Source organism: Bactrocera tryoni, chromosome 2 (genome assembly GCF_016617805.1).
Source record: "Bactrocera tryoni isolate S06 chromosome 2, CSIRO_BtryS06_freeze2, whole genome shotgun sequence".
Lineage (NCBI taxonomy): Eukaryota > Metazoa > Arthropoda > Insecta > Diptera > Tephritidae > Bactrocera > Bactrocera tryoni.
This window is the reverse complement of record NC_052500.1, coordinates 30,258,220-30,273,761: the sequence shown is the minus strand read 5'-3', so window position 1 is coordinate 30,273,761 and position 15,542 is coordinate 30,258,220. Positions and strand designations below refer to the sequence as shown.

Here is a 15,542-nt window from a genome sequence, read left to right as displayed (position 1 = left end):
TAAATGACAATTTTGCCTTACATTTTGATTACAGTAGTCTAAGAACTAGGGGGGAAATCTAGAACGAGGACACCAACTTTTGTAAGGAATTATGAGAACATAACATATAGTGAGCCGTGTGTAGTAGTGTAGCGACTTAATCATTTTACTGATGGATAGATAGAAATCAGTTTGTCCAGTTATACCGATTATACTTCCATATCATTCATTTATTTTAAGGTGTTACAAGCAACAATTAGCTGAACGCAACTAGCACATTTATATTACAAGTTGTGAAAAAACAAATTCTGCAAAATAGTTCAACCGGCATTGCCAACGAACAACAATAACTAAATAACTAACCATGTGCGGACCTTAATATAATACAAGTAAAATCAATTCTATTTAGCGAGAGTACTGAAAAATAGATTTCACTCACCCGTTCAAACAGACTACGGCAAATATTTACATAGAGACTATACGTAAAGTGTATACGTAAATCTTTTAAACGCTCTTCAATGTCATCCACTTTATCGGTATTGTCAATCGACGCCGTAAAGAGAGAGACAAACCACAGGAGACTGTACTGATACATGGGATCAATGTTTGCCAATTCGACTGCAATGAAATGAGAAGTAAATTACAAATTAATTATAATATTGTTACACGTCGATATATACATATATACATATATATATATTTAAATATGTATCACAAAAGATTTAGAAGACACATTGGAAGATAATATTGTTATAGATATTACCGTAAACAAACAAAATGAGTGTCACATTTTGGCCACTGTGCCATGGTATGGCGGTCAGTAATCTAGTAAAACAAAACCACTCAAAGCTCAAACAAATAGTCGTACATATACAATATATTCCTAAGGACTACTTCGCCAAATTAAAGCAAAGTAAATGGCATCCATTAACTAATTAAATGCTTTTAAACTTTAGAAAACAGCTTTTGGGTCATTAATTTAATTTTCAATTAACAGTGATACACATGCTCAAGACAATTTGAAAGTTGTAGAGAAAATCAGAGTGTTATCCTTTGTTGTCGAACGTTACTGACAACAGAAAATGTAGGCATGTACAAGGTCTGTCGCAAAAGAAACAGGACTGTTAAAAAAGCAACAAAAAAATAATATTTTTCAAAAGTGATATTTTTTTATTCAAAGTAGTTTCCTTGTGCTTCGATACAGCGTTTAGTCCGGTCAATCAGAATTTCAAATGAGGGTTTAAGGTCATTTTTCGGAATGCTCTTGAGAATATCGGTCGTCGGTATGTAAAAATCACAGGGTGCCAGATCAGGTGGGTAGAGTGAGTGATTAATGGTTAATATGGAGTTTTTTGTCAAAAAATCAGTGACAAGCGTCGACCGATGACACGGCGCATTATCGTGCAACAGGCGCCAGGAGCCTGCCTCACGGTGTTGTGGTCGAGCACGACGAATGCGTGACAAAATATGCTTCATAACACCAAAGTAAGCATTAATCGTTTGGCCAGGTGGGACGAACTCTCGGTGTACAATACCCTCGGAATCGTAAAAACAAATCAGCATTGTCTTTATTTTTGACTTCTGAAGACGACCGACTTCTGATCGTCACAAAGGTCCTCACGACCTTCTTGGAATCGCTTAAACCACTCATGCACATTACTACGGGATAGGCACTGATCACCATAAACTTTTTTCATCATTTGACATGTTGCAGTAAACGTTTTCCCAAGTTTAAAACAAAATTTAATATTTGCTCTTTGCATTTTACGACCGATGACCAAAAGCTGCTGTCACTTTTTGATCGATAACATCGATTGTAGTTATCCAATTGTCTTAAAATTTTTACGAAATGTTAACAAGAAATCAAAATTTTTATTTCATATACCCACCAATAGGTGGCGCCACCAGAAACAGTTATATTTAAAAAGTTCTGTTTCTTTTGCGACAGACCTTGTATTTCAGTTGTATGCACTTGACTTGACTATAAAGTAAAGTAGATATATAAAAACTCGCACAACTCGCCAAATTTCGTGAAGATATCTGGACAAATAAAAAAGTTTTCCATACAAGAACTTAAGTGTAATCGGTCAATTTTTACATCAACTATATTCTATAGTAGTCCAATCTGAACAATTTGTTCGGAGATTATAGCAATGCCATGTATAACAAATAATGCCAAATTTTGTGACATTATCTTTTCAAATACAAAGGTTTACCAGACAAGGACATATATTTGACCCTTCAATTTGGTGGCAGCTAGATGCTATAGGGGCCCGACATAGGCGATTCCAACAAATGGGCAGAGTCTTAGTGTGAAAAAGGTGTGTGCAAAACTTCAAATCGTTATCTCAAGAACTAAGGGACAGATTATATATACCAAAGTGATCAGGGTGACGAGTAGAGTCGAAATCCGGATGTCTGTCTGTCCGTCCGTCCGTCCGTGCAAGCTGTAACTTGAGTAAAAATTGAGATATCATGATGAAACTTGGTACACGTATTTCTTGGCTCCATAAGAAGGTTAAGTTCGAAGATGGGCAAAATCGGCACACTGCCACGCCCACAAAATGGCGAAAACCGAAAAACTATAAAGTGTCATAACTAAGCCATAAATAAAGATATTAAAGTGTAATTTCGCACAAAGGATCGTATTAAGGAGGGGCATATGTGGACGTAATGATTTTGGAAAAGTGGGCGTGGCCCCGCCCCTACTAAGTTTTTTGTACATATCTCGGAAACTATTATAGCTATGTGAACCAAACTCTATAGAGTCGTTTCCTTCAGACATTTCCATATACAGTTCAAAAATGGAAGAAATCGGATAATAACCACGCCCACCTCCCATACAAAGGTTATGTTGAAAATCACTAAAAGGGTGTTAACCGACTAACAAAAAACGTCATAAACTCTAAATTTTACGGAAGAAATGGCATAAGGAAGCTGCACCCAGGCTTTTTTTAAAAATTGAAAATGGGTGTGGCGTCGCCCACTTATGGACCAAAAACCATACCTCAGGAACTACTAGACCGATTTCAATGAAATTCGGTACATAATATTTTCTTGACACCCTGATGACATCTACGAAATATGGGTGAAATCGGTTGACAACCACGCCTTCTTCCAATATAACGCTATTTTGAATCCCATCTGATGCCTTCTCTGTATAATATATACATTAGGAACCAATGATGATAGCGGAATAAAACTTTACACAAATGCGGCATTTGAAAAATATGTAAATGACGGATAATGAAATCTCGATTATCACTTTATCATGCGAGAGTATAAAATGTTCGGTGACACCCGAACTTAGCCCTTCCTTACTTGTTTTTGAATAATATTCAACCGAATAAAGCACGTCCAACACGGAGTGAAGAAAATATAGCAGATGTTGCTGAGAATGTACACGAAAGCTGTGGCGAGTCAATTCGGCGCCGTTCGCAGCAACTCGGACTGACGTACGGAACGACTTTGTGCATTTTACGTCGTGACTTTAACAGACTACATATTTGATGCGTGACATTGAAGCTCGTGATCTCGGCGACATTTGGTTTCCGCAAGACGGAGCTACTTCCCACACATCACATCAATCAATGGGTGAGCAGATAATTTCACGTTTTGGGCCGGTCGATTGGCCACCAAGATCGTGTGATATTACACCGGTAGACTTTTTCCTGAGGGGATATGTGAAGTCTAAAGTCCATACGCGTGTCAGTCGCCAGTTCCCAGTCGACATTAACATAACGGACATTTGAAAGAGATAATCTTCAAAAAATAAATGCCAAAGAATGATGACGTTTAAAAAAAATCTTATTCACCTTTACAGGTACTCCCGAAAATGCAGAGAAAAACCAAACCATATTATACCGGGAAATACATCACTACTCACCTATGGTAAAGAAGAGTATAGTAGAATGTGCTGCAATAGGTACATAACTCAGTCGCGCTATATCGATCTGCCGTTCCGTGGCTTCAGTAACAATTTGCTTTTCATTTATATCGTTGGCTAATGCTTTCGATGAACTCAATATTTGCACGGCTGTTTCGTCCTCCAATATATTTTCCGCGGACGAAAGTACTTCCAGAATTTTATCTTCTGTTTCCTTCAGCATACGCTTATTCTCAGCACCTTGTACGATAAGCGTATTCTTCTCCGCCTCCAAATCGGGACGCTCGCGTGCAACTGTTATGCCCAACAGCTGATCTTGCAAGCCTTGTGTGGTGATCATGAAATTCAAAACCGTCACTTTAACTGCGACCTCTGGTAGGTAATGTGGATTACGCAACTTTGTTGAAATATAAAATCTATGAGAATTGAGAATAGAGAATGGAGAACAAGATAAATGGTACAGATATAAGCCTAAATACATCAAACATTCAGTGTGGATATTACGCACTTAAAGGCATGGTTGTATTCAATCACTGAATCACCCAATTTTATGCACAGTGTGCCGCCTTGCTTGAAGAGTTGTTTAAGCAGTATCGCCTCTAGCAATGGATCCAATTCTTCACCTACATTTTCCAAAAGGACTGGAAGACCAAATTGTATCGCGTTTTCAAGCACGCGTGTGTAGTCGGGCTGGTTAAGTCGTATTACACAGAGACGATTGCCTTTCTCCAAGTTTTTCACCCATTTGTTGGCTTGACCCTGAGGATCGATCATTAGCGGCCAGCGTCGAGAGTTCCTAAAAAAATGACAAAAATGATGTCACATTTTAGCATCATGAAAAATAAATTAATTTCGATTATTTGTCGCATGTAGTATTGGAGTGTAATGAGGTATGGTCATGCTTCTGGGTAAGCAGTTACAGTCTTGGGTCCACGCCGCGCACTCTGAAAACGTGAGTAACCCTTGTGGAAGATGCGATAGTCAACCCGTGTGAAGTCTGGGGTCACGGCTAAAAGAGAGAAAGCTTCAGCGGAGACACTCCAACATATTTGGCTTAAGGTTAGGCTGAGTTCTAATTGCAAGATTAAGAAACCACTCCCACAGAAAAACGAATAACAGCGTCGAATGAAAAACCCCACTTTTGATGACGACCACAACAAACGTAATTAGGACTATGATTTAAATGGCGCGCCGTTGTTAACTCGGCTATAGCCGCACAAGCGGTGTCTACGCCAGTATAGAAGAAGTGCAAGTAATAGAAATGCAACAAATAAGCAAGGGCTAAGGCTAAGTTTGAGTGTAACCAAACATTTCATACTCTAGCAACTTGCCAGCATCAAAGCCGTGGAAATTCCTATCCTTATATGTGATCGTTTTGCCAAAAAGTCAACTCCTCCTCCGATTACGTGTACCAAGTTTAACTACAATATCTCAATTTACCTCTAGTTACAGCTTACAGCTTACACGGACAGACGGACGGAAGGACAGTCACTCGAATTTCAACACGTTTCCTTATCCTGATCATTTACACATATATAACCCTATATCTAACTCGAGTATTTTCAGGCGATACAAACAACCGTTACGTAAACGAAACTATTGTTCTCTGCTGCAACATGTTGCAAGAGTCTACAAAACTATTGTACAATAAAATCTCGTGTGATAGTGTGTAAAAAATAAAATTTACGGTCTCCAAGATGTTCGAAATGTGACCTTTGACTCAGAGCTCAGAATCAAAAACGATGGCATTAATGTACCAATACCTAGTCATGACCAAGCTCGAACCATGATCTTCTTCCGGCACTGTTTAAGCTGGTGGTGATATGTGGATAGGGAATATACATCAGCTCACCTGCAAAAAATTAGTAGACGAAAGCCAAAGATTGGAACATCACTACACTGTGTCCTGCCTTGGAGAAATGCGACACTATTATGTGAGCCAACTACCGGGAGATCCATCTTGTGCCCATCGCCCAGATGTATAAAAATTAAAGCCACTTCCCCGCAAACTGATTGGATACTATCAGTACAGCTTGAACAACTACATACAGCACCAAACCCTGGAAAACTCCGAGAATATGAAAAGGACACCTTCCATCTATTCGTTGATTACAAGGTATTATGTCTATGACTCTTTTTCTGATTTGTATACCTGGAAATTAGTACGCATTTCCAGAACGAAGCTAAGCAACAACCGCGATGACATCAAGATAGAACTAACCTCTCCGAACCAGGCGAGGTTTCAGGCCATGGAGATTATTTGACGCAGAGCAGGTGTTCATCAGGGGGCCACAAAACGTAATAGGGTTAGAACATAATACTTATATCAGCAGGAACTTGAATGAGAATGAACTAGTGAGCAAAATAATAATAACACTCTAGCGAAAAAGGTGAGACTGGAAAAGACGCTTATCAAAGGCGCCTGGTAGGCATTATTAGGTCAGGCCGCAACGTAAGAAGGTTTCTAAGGTGTTGTTTGCATACCTTCAAATTGCATAATTTTTGAACTCGTCAATTCAATTGATCAGCACATTTACTACTATTTGCAAGGGGTAACATTACAAAACAATTTTAATTGGCAACTCTACACTGTATAGCTGTTTTGCTAGAAAGAAAACTCAACCGAACTCAACGAATTTTCGTAATATCTCCTTCCTTCGTTATGGCTATTTTCTCGATCGGGAATTTTTTCAATACTTCTGTGGAAATTTCGTGCCGAAACACAAATAGGAATACATAACAATTACTAATGAGAATATGCATGATTGTCTGTATGTAAGCTGCCATGCTTGAAGATTTCGTAGTTACACAGTTATTTCAGTAATTGCAAAACATCGTCATATGGCCTCTTTCTCCTGCCTAGCGTTTTCTAATTACAAAACACACAATACAAAAGTTCACGCATATTAGGATACATCAACCGTGCGCTCGACGGCTGCGGCTCTAAATGGAAGCGGCAGCGTGGTTACTTGGTGGGGGTTGCTAACGCACCGGCATTACAACAAAGTCGATATTAATACATAAATGTGTGTAGCTACGGTGAGGATTGTATATTCATGTGTTCAGCATTCGGAGGATGCTGCTTGCGTGCAACAAACAGGCACAGGCACATTGCCTGTGGCACAATTCGCATGTTTCCTTCCGTGCCACGCATCTGCTGGATATGCCGTTCTTTCCCCTATAATTCGTGAAGTAAGGTGGCGATTGTCGAGACAGCACGGTTCAGCAGGCCCAGCGATTCTGTGTGGTTACAGTGGCTGTAGGTAAGGCTAAACACTTCTGCCAGACATTACCACTCGAATTTGTACATTCATTCATTTACTTCGGTCTGGCATAGTTATATGAAACGAAGGTTCTGCAGTAGCACATTTATTGTGTTCTTGTGTAGCAGCAAAAACGAATTGATTAATGCGTCTCGCTAGATTAAAGCGGTTTTATTAAGCACACGCATTACTTTTCTCATTCGAATTTGGAATTTGGAAAGGAACGAAAATTTCATTAAAACACACGTATTTGGCCATAAGATTTTCAATAAAATTCCACATTTTTCATGCAGAAATATATGTGTGTATATTTGAGGGTATGTACTTGTATGTATGTAAATTGTACACTACCTATAAACAAATATCCTTGTTCACTGTAGAAAAAGAGGAGGAGGAAAGAAAGGAAAATTTCGTATTTTGAGAAAACATTGTTTCCTTCTGTTCGCTTAGGGGAAAATACACCGTTGATGCAAACCAAATAGCTGTATAACTGTTAAATCAAATCTGTCCCGGCAAATTCAACGACCAAGTACTGCTTTACTAAATTATGCGGTGTTCAGAGCAGCTCAAATGATCCAGCCTGCTCAGGAAGGTCGGGAGAGACAGTAGCGCCAGGAAAATTTAACTGAGTGAGTTTGTTAACATCATTGGACTCTTATAACATTGCCTAGAAAATCACGATTTTTTTATAAATCACTAAGTTTTGAGGACAATGGATACCTCAATCACGGAGACAAACGATCCAATAACAATTGGACACTTATCAAATGAGACATGGAGTAAACATTTAGATCCAATCGGAAGCTCATTGGTTGTTGCCCGGTGAAAGTTATTGCTGATTTCTTGAAAGACAACCGGCAACAGAGGGTTGCGTATCACTATTCTTCGTTAGTCTAGTCGTATGGTTCCGATATGTCCAGTTGTTTCAAAAAAACCGACAACAATTTGCTTGGAAGTGCTTCATGCGCCAAAATTTTTTATTAGATTCGGCAAATCTTGAAACAGCCATGCAGTAGACTGAGCCTTTTTTTGAGCTATCGAGGAATTGTGTGTGATCCAACGTAAACAATTTTTCCTTAACCAGCAAATATTCGTGCAATATTGAATGTATGCTATTCCCACTAATACTTATAGTTGCCTCTATGCGAAGCATCAATAATTTCCGAAATCACAACTGATTTTGGACGACCTTTACAAAATCCATCTGGGAGTGATCTACGACCTCGATTGAATACATCATACTACATATCGATAAACACCGGCCCTTGATGGAGCCTAATCGACAAAATTGAATTAATTTCATCAATGCACTGTTGCGGAGTTATTCCACATTGAAAGTTGTAAAAACTAATCGCTCGAAAAACTTCTATAGTTGAATTTCAACTATCGGCGAAAAACGCCCTGAACCTATAACAAAATTTTATTAGGTGTTATATTTATATTTCCTCTAATTCACCTGGATGTCTCAATCTGGAAAAAGTGGGATAATCAAATACTGTGTCCAGTTTGAAATCCTACGGCAGTTGAAGGACTTACCCTGTTGAGAGCGAAGAGTTTCCTGGACCTCTAACGATATATCCTAGGGCAGAAGGATTTGCGACTGCGCAGCTGCTGGTAGTCAACCAGCTGACGCTGATTTAGTCAATGGCTTGGATTGTGAATGCAAAAATTTAATCAGTAGTCTAAAATACGCCAATACTTCTTGAAAAAGGATTAATTTCTTACAAAATATTTTTCAATGGAGACCAAAAAATTCAGAAGTTATTAATCCTTTTTCAAGAAGTATTGGCGTATTTTGGATTACTGATTAAACTTTAGAGATGTGAGTTTGGATCGATTAAAGGATTTTTTAGACATGTGCTTTGTAAGTAGAAATAAAACACGTAAAATTTAATGTTGACTTTTTGGCTTTCTTAAAAAGACATTCTCTTCCAGGACATCAGTCCTTTCGAGCTTTTCTGCCCACAAAAAATAGTACAGTGGTGTTAAATTGCACAATCTTGGAGACCCCCATCAAAAGTTTCCTTGAATAAATTTATCGTTTCATTGGATTATGGCATGTGGCGCCATGGAACCAAAGGTCGTCCACATTAACATCCAACAATTCAGGCACGAAAAAGTCATTAATATATTATATATAGCATTCCTCAATGACTATAACACTAAGATAGGCTAAGGTACACTAAACAGTGACTTTTTAAGGATACAACGGCGTCCCAATAGTGGCCTATAGAATAACATTCCTCCGAACTCAACAATTTTGTTTATTAGTGTACCCATTCAACCAAAAGTGAGCTTAACAAAATTTGGAGCCCTTTGACAGAATGTGCGACGCGCTTGATGATCGTTAGACTTAAATTCTTGCTCAAGTTGGATTTTGTAGGCGCGTAAACCAAGATCCTTCCGCAAAATTCTTCATAAAATGGATGGGCACAGTTCCATTTGTTATGCGAGATGGCGGATGGACTCACTCGGGTATTCTTTTGAGACTCTGCTTTATAGTAGCAATATGCTTTATAGTAGCATAGCTTTTTCGGCAAGCACTGTTATACACATTATGCACTAAAGTAACATGGTTGTTTGCGTTACCGACTTTGTTGGACGATCATGTAGATCAAATATCAAACGCAGCGCGCGATGCATCGAGCGAACCTAACCATTATTTCGGTAACAAATTTGCACGATTTATAAATGTTTTTCGGAGTAAGTCTTGTCTATATTAAAGGTCAAATAAAACTGAGCATAAATAAAGTAACAGCCGTCAAAAGACCAATCTCGAAAAAGTATTGCTTCATTAAAGACGACACGTCTAAAAAAATAACCATAACCATTATAAGGGCTTTTTCATGGAATACAGCAAATTCCAAGCCATGTATACAGTGCATTTCAGTTTGGACGTGCGCTCCGTTAAATACAGGGGATTACACTAAGAGACGTGTACTTCATACTCAAAGTATTGTAACTTACTTCCTACTTAAGATAGAGTTAAGACATCAATTACAAGTTACCAAATATCAAAAGTTCGTTTAAAACTTTCACAGCCATGAATCCGGCTTTTGAAATATTTAAGTCATAACGATTATAACATTAACCTTCTAATAACTTGGGCTATATACATACATATATTTTTAATTGGAACTTACTTCAAAATGATGGCGCTCTCCACAGAAAAGGCATCGGTGGGCAATCCACAAATATTCCATTCACGTATCTCAACAGCTTCGCCCAAAACGACGGCCAAGGAGAAATCTGCGCTGCATACCACACCATACGAGGCAACCTTATTCACCCATTTGTGAATCTGTCCAACGCGGTAGTCAATGGTGAAGGGGCCCAGATAGGCAACGACACCAGATGCTATCAGCACATCGCCAGTTAAAGAATTGTATACGCGACCCAAGTTTCTGGCCGTATCCAACCAACGGGTGCGTTCGCCACCCAAACCAGAAATCAATTCTTGCGCACGTTGCAACTTTTTGGTACAAGCTTCATGTTGGCCTTGAAGTATGCTGCACATATAAAGTTAATAAATTCCTATTAAAATCGCTCATTGCAAGTCTTGTGGTCTTTTTTCTGCACAGAAAATGATTACTTACGCATATTGCGCCAACTCTTCGTCTAGCTTCTTTTGAATGGCTGCCAAATTGGCTTCAACACGTGCCAATTGCGCCAATTTTTCATTCAGTAACTTCATGGCGGCCTGCGTGTAACATAAATGAAAGCGGAAGGAACATTATTCACTCTTTTACTATAGAGCCGTGTGAAAACAAGACGAACTTACATTATACTCCGCTTCGGCTGCTGCCAAAGCGATTTTTTTCGGTGCCACCACTTTCGCTACCACATCGTACTTGGTCAATGCAATTACCCAACGGCATAGACCCTCGCAAGCTGTGGATGCCGATTTGACTTTATCCGGATCGAAAGCTTCATTACTCAACACACGCTGCGCCAATTTCTGCATCACCTGCGGTGGTATATTGTCTTTATCGAAATTGATTAAACTGTCGAGGAATTTAATGTCGCTCAGAACACGCTTCGATGCGCCCCAGTAATCTTCTATCGTTCCTAAACCCGACGGATTTGGCACCTTATCAGGTTTCACTTCCTTCAATATACAGACAGCCTCCATGACAATGCGCACACCAATCGGCGGGCTCTTCATGGTCTTCACCACAGCAATGTCGGCTGTGGTTAGGGTGTTTAGAGCAGCTAAGGCTGCATTCAATATCGGTAGTGCTTCACTCAATTTAGCGTCACATTCGTCTTTGATCGCTTGCGCTTTGCCTGCTTGCTCAGTGGCCACCTTTTCATCCTCCTTCACTAGTTCACGCTGTTCAGCGGCAATCTTGCTATCGGCGGTTACTTTTGCCACTTGTACAGCGACCTAAGAAAAGGAAAGATTGACCTTTGGTAAGCTGTAACCATTTACAACTAGAAGTTTCACTTACTATCTCTGAAGCTTCCTTCAGTTTGGGTTCCAAGGCTTGCAGCTCTTCTTGCATCACCCCGACTTGCTGAGCTGCGATGTCAAGCTGAGATATCCCAGTTAAATATCGATTTTTATTGGTCAAAATGGTGCTGTGTAAAGAAACAGAAATCAAATAAAATAAAATTGAAATCAGCCGGGATCAGCTTGAGGGTCGGAGTTGAAAACTCAACGAAAGGTTCTACTTTGCATTTCACTCTTTCCATGCAACCTGAGTACTTCAAGCAGAAATGAGCAAATTTCCTTTAAGCTAACTGTTCTTACTCTTCATTCCATTTCGAATAGGCTAAGTTACGATCTCAAACCGATGAATGAATTGCCAAATGTCTCAACTTTAAAACTTCAAGAGATAAAATGACAATAAGTTAGGTAATGTAAATAGAAGAATTTATCATGAATATACGATTAATCCCACTTAGCCTGCTAGAGACACCTGTCCCTTGTGAGTTTATAACGTAATGCTGATAACTAAAATCTCAAAATTTAGAATTGCGACAGTCGAAATACCAACAAATCAAAATACCGACAAATCAAAATGCCGACATGTGAAAAATATTTTACATTATCTGCCCTTATTTCTATCGAAGCACAGAAAGAGAATTCTACTGACTAAGGGTTATGATCCTGAGCGTGCTGAGCCACAGAGCCTCGAACGAACAACGCCACCTTTTCTTAATTTGACGGTATTGTGATTTGTCGATATTTTGATTTGTCGGTGTTTTGATTTGTCTCCGGCCTCCGGCCACGAATACGCTCAGGATCATAAACCTTAGTCAGTAGACTAAGCCGGGTTCGTAAAAAGCATGACAAACCTTAGTCTGACGAAAGCTGGACAGTGAAGGAGAAAGTATCTAGATGTTTTCTCCTTGCAACTTTGAGACAAGATGCGTCCTCTGAAATATTTTATCTCACCGCGTGAGTGCCAATGGCACACTTCCCAGTTAGGACGCTTATCTTTAAGGTGGTGTGAACATTGCTAAACGCTAGCAGTTTCATGGACCTTTTACATTCCACTTGGGGGCAAAAGGCTTTCGCAACCCTACAAGGACTGGTTGCCAAGACCAACGCTTGCTGAGCGAGACCTATAGATTGAAATGGTAGTAGCTTGATGCTAATGCTAGGGAGGTTATGCACTCTCTTACTAGCTTAAAGCTCACTATCAGTTTAAGGCCTGTTTAGCGGCTCTGCAATCGGAGTGGATGCGCACTTCCCTAAAAGTAGCCGCACTTCAGATAAGTACTTCTGTTGTGACCTTGGTGGCTGCCACTTCTGAAAGACACTACAGTAGTCTAGCAGTCTGAAAAAAGTTGATTGAGAACTTCCAACAGAAGACTCTCCCTCCAATCTTCTCCTTGAGCTTCTCACTGCGCCTCCTTTCCAGCGAATCAGCCCCACCTACATATCCCTCGGTGGTATGTGCGCTGAGAAGATGCCGCTGGGAATAAGTTCCGTGGCGGAGTGACAAAAAAGACAGTAAACATTACTAAGAGAATAGGGTTCCAAACTAAAAAACATTTACATTGAACATTCACTTACGTTCTCTTTTGATTCAGCAACGCCTTAAAGGTTTGTATTAACTCTAGATAGGATGTAGGCGTTACATAGTTGTAACGTTTTAAACGTAATGCAAATACTTCTGACAAATTCTGCGTTGAAGTGTGGAATTCCATACACATATCAATAGCCGTCTTGCGTTCCAAATCGGAGAGGTCTTCGCTGGCCAAAAACCGCGTCGACACAGCCAATAGAGCATCTTCCGGCCAAGGTTGGAACCAATCGATTGTGCAACAATTGACGATGGAAGGAAACTTGCGTATGCGCATGCGTAAAGCATCACCAATGGGAGACATTGCCAGCACAATGTGCAGCTGATCGCGACAGGTCTACAAAAGAAATTGTTGCTATAAAAAAGTGTTTTTGTGTATAAATTTGAGGATATTGCAGTTACCGTAACGAAGAAATTGAAAAGTGCCACTGGACTTCCGTCGGTTTGCATAGACTTGTCACGTTGCTTGTCGATCTGAGCCATTTTTTCAACCACTTCAATCTTTTCCTCATTAGAGAACAAATTTGGCACTTCACCAGAATTCAGCAAATTATTTACGTCCTCCAAGAAGGATTCGTCTTTTATCTACGGAGTAAAAATGGTTTTCCCAAAAACGAACATTATTTCGAAGAAAACAAACTTGTATTATAAGTCATATTTAAATGCGCCCACCTGTACATCAGTGAACAAGAATACAGCATGCATCTCCGATGCGCCAACTCTCCGCAAGATATTCTTAATATCCTCATGCCATTCGTTGGGTCCATATAAGCGCGTAATTTCGACTTGAAAGAGTTCATAGTCGCATATATGCGAAGCCAAACGAGTTAAGCTCTGACGCCCGGAGCCACCGACTCCGATGAGTAGAGCATGACTACGTGGCTGCTTTATTATGCGACATATTCTCGATAAGTGTTCAATCGCGAAGCGGAAGAGTACTAGGTTCATCGGTTTTTTCGACATATTATTATACTCAACCAAGTACGCTTCCACTACGTTGCGCAAATTTTCAAGATCTAAAACCTCAATATAATTTTTATTATCCGCCTTTGGATTGGCGAAATCACAATAGATTAAACGTCGAAGATCTGACTCGGTCAATCTTTTGTCCTTTGGTATAAGTCGCTCAAATAGCATCTCTGGTGTACTATTCATATGTCTGTTGATTTTATCACAAATAGCACCGAATAACCAATGACGATCACTATCCTCCACTAAACGATCGCCATAAACACGCATCACTTCATGTACCCACAGACGACGCATGGAATCCAAATCTTCCGTGGCTTCGGGCACAGAGAGCAGTACACCTTGTACAACACGCGAGAAATCGCGTAAATTAAAGAGATAGTGTGATTTAGCAGGCGTCGGCAACAAATTCTTCTTTGCTTCATTGTAAATATTCAAAGTAGCTGTGACGATTTCATCAATACATGGATCAAACTCCTTGGAGAAACCACTGTGAATTGAAAAAGACTGTTAAGGAAGCGCTAAGTCCGGTCGTATACGAACATTCCATACTCTCGCAATTTGTACGAATATCAAAAAGTCTGAATATCGAGAGTCTGAAAAACTTTATTAATAATAAGTAAGGAAGAGCTAAGTTCGAATGTAACCGAATTTGTATACTTTTGCAACTCGCAAGAATCACGCCACTGGAAAGTACTTCAGACGCTGGTAAAACTTTATATTAAGCAAGTAAGGATGAGCTAAGTTCGCGTACAACCCAACGTTTTAAACTCTTCCAACCTGCAAGGGGTGCCAGGGAAGTACTTTCAGGTACATAAAGTTTATCAAGTTTAATAAGATAACTCAGACATTAGCCAATATATCCGGTATTAAGTCACCCGGAGGTTCGAAGATCTTTATATTAGATGGGGGTCACGATTATCGTACAGTTTTGACACGGGTCCTTTAAAACTCCCTCATACCATCTCGAGGGTAAAATTTAATGTCTCCATCTACGAACTCCGCCTCTCTTTTTTGCAAAGAAAAAGGTGTACCAAGCTTCAACAAGATATCTTAATTTTTACTCAAGTTACAGTTTGCACAGACGGACGAACGGATGGATGGACAGCTAGACAATCAGCCGAATTTCAACTCCTCTCGTCATCCTGAGCATTTATATACCATATATATAAGAAGGAAAAAAGTTTGTATTTAAGTGGACCGATTCCCCTCAATTTCACACAGGATCTGTAACGGTTCCATTGTGCCCTTGTGCAGTAACAATATTGTCACAATGCCGAGGAGCACATGTACTTAATTGTGTTACGATAACTAAATATTGAGTTAAGTTATAACTTAATATACAGAGGCCCTGTTCCTGTCATCATCTAATAACTTTGAAATATGCGATAGTGTTACGACAAAATAAGT

General features: G+C 39.6%; 1 protein-coding gene across 1 annotated transcript in view; it reads right to left on the bottom strand.

Moving 5' to 3' along the window:
- Nucleotides 1-15,542, bottom strand: part of LOC120768926 (dynein heavy chain 7, axonemal) — a 48,825-nt gene that overhangs the window by 16,090 nt on the left and 17,193 nt on the right. The window contains exons 19-28 of the mRNA XM_040095706.1: nt 13,836-14,622; nt 13,566-13,748; nt 13,154-13,500; nt 11,580-11,709; nt 10,910-11,515; nt 10,725-10,828; nt 10,272-10,637; nt 4,374-4,661; nt 3,866-4,281; nt 419-597 (exon numbers count right to left, since the gene is read on the bottom strand). Of these exons, the coding sequence (XP_039951640.1) occupies nt 419-597; nt 3,866-4,281; nt 4,374-4,661; nt 10,272-10,637; nt 10,725-10,828; nt 10,910-11,515; nt 11,580-11,709; nt 13,154-13,500; nt 13,566-13,748; nt 13,836-14,622 (3,406 nt within the window). The remainder of the gene's footprint in view (nt 1-418; nt 598-3,865; nt 4,282-4,373; nt 4,662-10,271; nt 10,638-10,724; nt 10,829-10,909; nt 11,516-11,579; nt 11,710-13,153; nt 13,501-13,565; nt 13,749-13,835; nt 14,623-15,542) is intronic.